Source organism: Cydia splendana, chromosome Z (genome assembly GCF_910591565.1).
Source record: "Cydia splendana chromosome Z, ilCydSple1.2, whole genome shotgun sequence".
Taxonomy (NCBI): domain Eukaryota; kingdom Metazoa; phylum Arthropoda; class Insecta; order Lepidoptera; family Tortricidae; genus Cydia; species Cydia splendana.
Window position 1 is genome coordinate 27,478,059 of NC_085987.1, and position 6,000 is coordinate 27,484,058.

Genomic DNA, 6,000 nt, shown 5'->3' on the forward strand with positions numbered 1-6,000 from the left:
GGAGGCAGCACCAGAGCGCCTACCGAACACCGAAAGTCGCAATTTTTGAGGGCATCTTTCTCTTTAACTCCAATTAAGGCTTAATTAGAGTGCAGAGACTGCAGATAAAGAGGTCCTCTTAGGGTGAGCGACAGAGAGGCAGATAACGAGAGCAAATTTTGTATATTTCTGGGATCTCAGAAACGGCTCTAACGATTTCGATGAAATTATATACGGGTTTTTAGAGGCGATAAATCCACAAGGTCTACCTACTGATCGGATATAAGTAAACGGACTTGCCACTATTGGAATATTGGTCTTCTCATATTAGTCACGCCTACTTACTGTAGAGCAAAGAATATAATACTCACTAGGAGCTGTAGAGTCAGCATCAAATATATAATTAGTGGCCAAATAATTTGGAACAAATCCTCCTAAGGTAACAAAGGTGTGTTACGATATAATTTGGCCACTTTGGCCGTCACTATCTATTTGATACTGACTGTACCTACTCGAGTACAGTCACAAAAATATAAAATCATGAGCGTCTGGATGGCAGGTGGATCTCAACGAATTTCAACCAAATATTTATAAAAATTATAAACATACTATTACCTTTTGAGTACCTCAGTCTGTTCGGATGGTAAGTAGTTAGAATTTTCGGACAACTGAGTTGAGCTGGTGTGGTGAGCTGTAAAATAAAGTGCCACTGGCCATTCTATTCTGGGCTATGACAGCGAAAATCGAATTTCGCAAATTGCGGGCATCTTTCTCTGTCACTCTAATTACGCCTTAATTGGAGTACCTAAATGAGAAAGATCCCCGCAATTTGCGAATTTTGGTTTTCGCGGTAGGCACTCCGATGTCAGTATGGCGGGCGGACCTATGAAATCTTGCATTGGACCGCACTATAGTATGTAGTAAAACATTGTAGGTACCAATTAGTGGACAGTCAAGGTATTAAATATCGACACGGACAAAGTGCCAAATATATGTCTACACGACCATATTGCCCATACAATACATAAAGGTAGTGTGTACATAATATTATTGGCACTTTGTCCGTATCTACATTTTATTTCCTTGACTGTACAGTCACGGACAGTTGTTCGGCCATTTAGGGTTTACTTTACATTCGACATTTCATACCGTTAGTATTGATAACCAAATTACGAGTAGCTAGAACCTTAGATGGATCAACAATTAATGTGATGTGACCGTACCACCTCTGTAAACCGTCTACTTATCTGTGAAACCGTTAATAAAAATCTGTGCTGGTAAACTTTTTCTTAGTGGAATCAATGCCGCTCTTGATTCTGAGTAGGAATAGGTGAACCAAAGAATACATGAACTTACAATAATAAAAAACATTTATTATATTGTAAAATATATTTTATTGTTCATTTATTTACATTTTTTCACAAATAACTACCATTGGGATAGTAAATCGAAGTCTGTGTGTCTGCTAAGTAACCAAGGCTTTGGTCTGTTCAAAGGTCCGCCGCCTTGTTTCATGTCACCGACGTGGACTGATTTTTTTGATTTCTTGCAGGAATGCCAAATAAACCTATAATAAATAAAAGTAAGATCAATAAGAATGAATGAACAAAAACCATGAACAATAGTTATTTGTTTTACAAGGGGGCAAAGTTGTTGTTTAACAGCTCGTGCTAATATTGATACCCGAGCAAGCGAAAGATACCAAAATTGAACCACGAGCGTAGCGAGTGGTTCGAATAATGGAATCTTGAGCGTTGCAAGGGTTTCAAAGCACGAGGGTTAAACAAAATTTGCCCCCGAGTGAAACATACAATTTTTCACCACACCAACCCGAAGCAAATATTAAATGTAAAATATCAAAGAAAATCAAACCAAATCAAATCCAAATGAATGTTATTAAATATTTATCATCCAAAAGCATCATTTAAAAGTCAATTCTACCAGCAAACATAAGAAAACAGCTTAAAATTTTCATTTGATTACTTTGCCTCACATGTGAATGAAATGCAACTTTGCTATCAGTATAAGTGCAAAGTAAGCCTTTCCGAGATGGTGTGGTGAAAATATGTTTTTCGCTTTCCGTTTCTTCACAAACGTCGAAAACAAAACGATTATAGTGTCATCTGCGTTGAAGTTTGCGCGTTTATTATCATTAAAAGGCCGTAGTAGAATCAAAATCGTCCGGTAGATGGCAGTCGAGTAGAATACGAGGTGCAACCATGGCGCAACGCGAATCACGCAAGCTTGCTGTATTATTGCTGACGACATGTGTTACAGCTAGATGGCAATGACTACCCAAAATAAAATAAAAGAAAAAGAAAAGAAAGAATAAGAAGTAAATGAAAGAAATGCATTTGTTTTATGAGTGATTTATTTTGTGTCGTTTTGAAAACTTTGCCAGTGCTACCTACCTATAAGCTAAAAATATAAAATGACTTTATAATGTGCCATATTTGCATCTACCCCCTGTTTGCTTATCTTTCGTCCAGTTCTCTTATAGTACATTACGATACAAGGGCGAAAAATAGGAAATTCGCAAGAAGTGGCGATAAATTAAAACACGACCGACGGGATTATTTTAAATCGACACGAGTTGCGAATTACCTATTCGCACATGTATCGTACAACGTTTTACAGTAATACAGTATTTACAGTATTTTCTACATAGTAACGTAATATGCAAATTATCGCACTAGTGCAAAAATTTAGATCTATATGGGTGTCAAGTTCTGTGCTGTGTAGAATATCTGGATACTATAAAGGATTTGTCTTGGCTAGTTTCACGCTATCACGATTCATGCGCGTTGCACGTGCATGCGGGTCGCGTTTTTACCCTTCGGGTACGGAACCCTAAAAACCGCCACGATTTCTCAAAAACTCTGCTGGTTGAACCTACGGCACGTTAAGGTGTTTGGACGTAGGATCGGAGTGGATTTTCGTAATGTGTAGGTAGGTACATTACCTGGGAGTTCGTATAGTCTGATTATGTGCAGGGCAGCGAGATTCTATATCTGGCAGTTGCAAGATGTAGATGATTTCCTCTTCTTCTTCTGCGGCCTTGTTTTTCTTAGCATGCGATGTTGCGTAAGGCTGGGTTACAAATACAAATTATAGTATAGGTACAGTCAAGTGTAAAACTATGGATGCACTCATCAATCTCATCATACTCAAAAATATGTCCCATAGCTCTTATGTCAGCGAATTAAGAACTATGGGACATATTTTTGAGTAGTTGCACGCACCCACATTTTTACACTTGACTGTACATTAACTAATTTGGTCGATCCATTTAAATTTCACAACAAAATACAAGTCAAAATCTGACAAAATGATTATAAAATAATGTAAATGTACAGGTGGGCGTGAAAGTGTTTCACTATGACAATGGTAGATGCCATTTATTTTGTTCAATTTCTATTCAATTTTATTTACTTTGTACCTATTATACATCGGCATCAGATATAACGGAGCGGCCAAGGTGGTCGTAAATATCTAAGCTCTGAGATCCCAGATGCCCGGTAGCAGAACGGAGTTCAACTCGGAAAAACCATTAGGTAAGTACCTACCTATTGTTGTAACCACTCGTCTGATAATCTAATTTGATTTTAATCATATGCAACCCAGAGTTCTATTTGGTTGAGTGTACTTACAAATACACTAGGAGCCGATATAGCCTCGCTTGGATCCAAAAATCCATCCAAGATCATTTGATTGATTTTATTCTTCCGTGCCATGTTGAAGTTCTTGGGCGGGCCTCCAATTGGGAACGTGATAAGAGGTTTCCTGAAATATAAGTGCAAGCATGTTTACATAATTGTATTTTAATTTGCACAAAGTAGCTCAAAACAGCGCAAGTGAAGGACTTCTAGATTTCGATTCTAACAATATAATATGTTACTATTTCTCTTACTATTATTTCATGCATCGACTATCCTTAAGAGCCAACGGGAGTGGTCATTTCTCCATACAAACGTACTCCTCGTTTTCCTCCGTGGTTTTTGAAGCTAGAGCAATGATTTTTTCAACACAGATTAATATTGTCAATATCTGTGTCGAACCGTTTTGCTTTTTTTGATATTTTTGTTTTTTAAGGCGCTAGAGCCCTTCAAAAATGGCCAAAATGGCCTAATTGACTGTGCCGCAATGAGAGGCGTGGCATTCAAAACTGATATCAATTAGCCAAAAAAGCAAAACGGTCCGACACAGATAATTTCATAATCATTTAGATTTCCAAATTTGGTTACGATTGGTTAAGTTTTGGAGGAGGAAACAGAGGAGTACGAAACCTCGATTTTTGAGATTTTTACGCAGGATTTTTCGCCTTGTCCTTATCGCACTACTTTTAGGTGCCGCTTCCGTTAGCGAGACGGGTATATTTACCTAAAATATTTAAAACTCAGCTCCTGTTTCGTCTTAAGAAATATCATTAGCCGGGTCCACACAGAGCGAGCAATACGCGCGATTCAATTTCCTCTCGCACAAAACGGCCAGTGTACGACGTGCCTCGCGCGCGCCGCCTCGGCCGAGGTACGTCTACAGTGGCCGTTTTGTGCGAGAGGAAATTGCCTCGCGCGTATGTTCGCTCTGTGTGAACCCAGCTATTTAAGATTTATTACCTAGTAATTTTATCTTAACTAAATAGGATTATTAGTTTCAAAGTAGCTCCTTTATTACCTAAACGGATCCAAATATAGCGCTCTCTGCGGCAGCTTAAAGTTTTTCTTAATATAATCATCATCAAGCAGCCGGAAGTCGCTATTGTGTCCGGAGGGTCCAGAAGTTGGAGGTTTGGAGACACCGGCCTGGGCCGGGCCGGGGCCATCGCGGGGCACCAGGCAGATCAGCGGCCGTCCGCCGGCGCCGGTGCCGCTGCCGTTGCGGCCATGACTCTCGCACTTGCAGCAACTACACAAAAAACGGCGTAAGAGTGCAGCGGCACTAACAGGACTGAGTGCATCATTGAAAGTGGCTGAGAGACTGGGACTGGCTGGCCGGTGATAATTATAATGATGAAGGTAACCATGCACCAACTTAGCAAGTGACAGTGCGAAAGTGCCGCCATTAGGCACATTGCAGTGAACCCCGCACTATGTATGGCCTGTATCGCGGGAGTCAAGTCATCACGAGTTATCAATGAGCAATCAATAAGCAATTAAGCATAAGCATATTTTCACGAAGGAAAGAGGATAAATTATGACGTTTATATTTGGCACTCAACACTTAAGTCGCTGCATAATCGGTGCATGTGCATTTAAAATTCAAATGTTTTAATGCAGACTCTAGGTGTTATGGGCTACATACCATTAAGCGACATTGACAAAAAATCCATAAAATTTTATACGTATTTTAATAAACATACTTACCTTGACATTTTCGGAGGTTCCTTTAACGGGATGCAGTACGACTACACATGCATCTAGGGTTTAATAATTTTTCTGTTTTTTAACATTTTGGTAATAAAATTTAAAAATAATTCATTTAAAAATCCAATGTAGTCTATTTGTGAAAATAATGTTAACACCCAACAATAAAATACAACTTGTCTAGTATGTAATGACAAATGACTTGAAAGAAGTTTTTTTTTCTATTCAATTATGCTTAGCCATTACTTACAACCAAAGAGAATAGTAAGTATATGCTTACAACTTAAAAAACAAAGGACTGTTTAGTTGGTATTCTAAATAGGAAATATTACGCGAAACTCTGCTTATTATTTTATTATCGCGCTATAAGGGACCGTGCACGTTGGAGGGTCTGCCATCTTATGGCCTAAATCGGAAACATAAACATGTACAATTGTACAATGCCAAAGCAAGTGCTACCATCTACCGTTCTCGTACGTTTTCTTGTGCATAGTAGGTTCTGACATCTTGTGGGCTACATCTAGGCTACATCGGCAGCATAAATTTCAAATTTACGCCTCGCTCCAATAATCTGACGGCTTCTGTGCTGCCCCCTAATAGTTCAAGCACGCTCCCTATAAACCCCTGCGAACTGACGGAGAATAGGTAAATATTTTGA

General features: G+C 39.0%; 1 protein-coding gene across 1 annotated transcript; it reads right to left on the minus strand.

Annotated features, from left to right (window-relative positions):
- Window positions 1–1,367: 1,367 nt before the first annotated feature.
- On the minus strand, window positions 1,368–5,350 carry LOC134805106 (uncharacterized). Its single transcript, XM_063778407.1, has 5 exons — window positions 5,343–5,350; window positions 4,654–4,884; window positions 3,630–3,762; window positions 2,942–3,069; window positions 1,368–1,546 (listed from the first exon to the last, which is right to left on the minus strand). Exons 1-5 carry the CDS (start codon window positions 5,348–5,350, stop codon window positions 1,408–1,410), a joined length of 639 nt encoding a protein of 212 aa, XP_063634477.1. The 3' UTR covers window positions 1,368–1,407.
- Window positions 5,351–6,000: the final 650 nt, after the last annotated feature.

What these genes read in the sequence shown, in the direction of transcription:
- LOC134805106 (XM_063778407.1), bottom strand. An exon ending in CTATATTTGGATCCGTTTAG is followed by an intron (nt 3,763 to 4,653) that starts GTAATAAAGGAG and finishes CTTATATTTCAG; the next exon opens with GAAACCTCTTATCACGTTCC. An exon ending in CAGACTATACGAACTCCCAG is followed by an intron (nt 1,547 to 2,941) that starts GTAATGTACCTA and finishes TATTTATTATAG; the next exon opens with GTTTATTTGGCATTCCTGCA.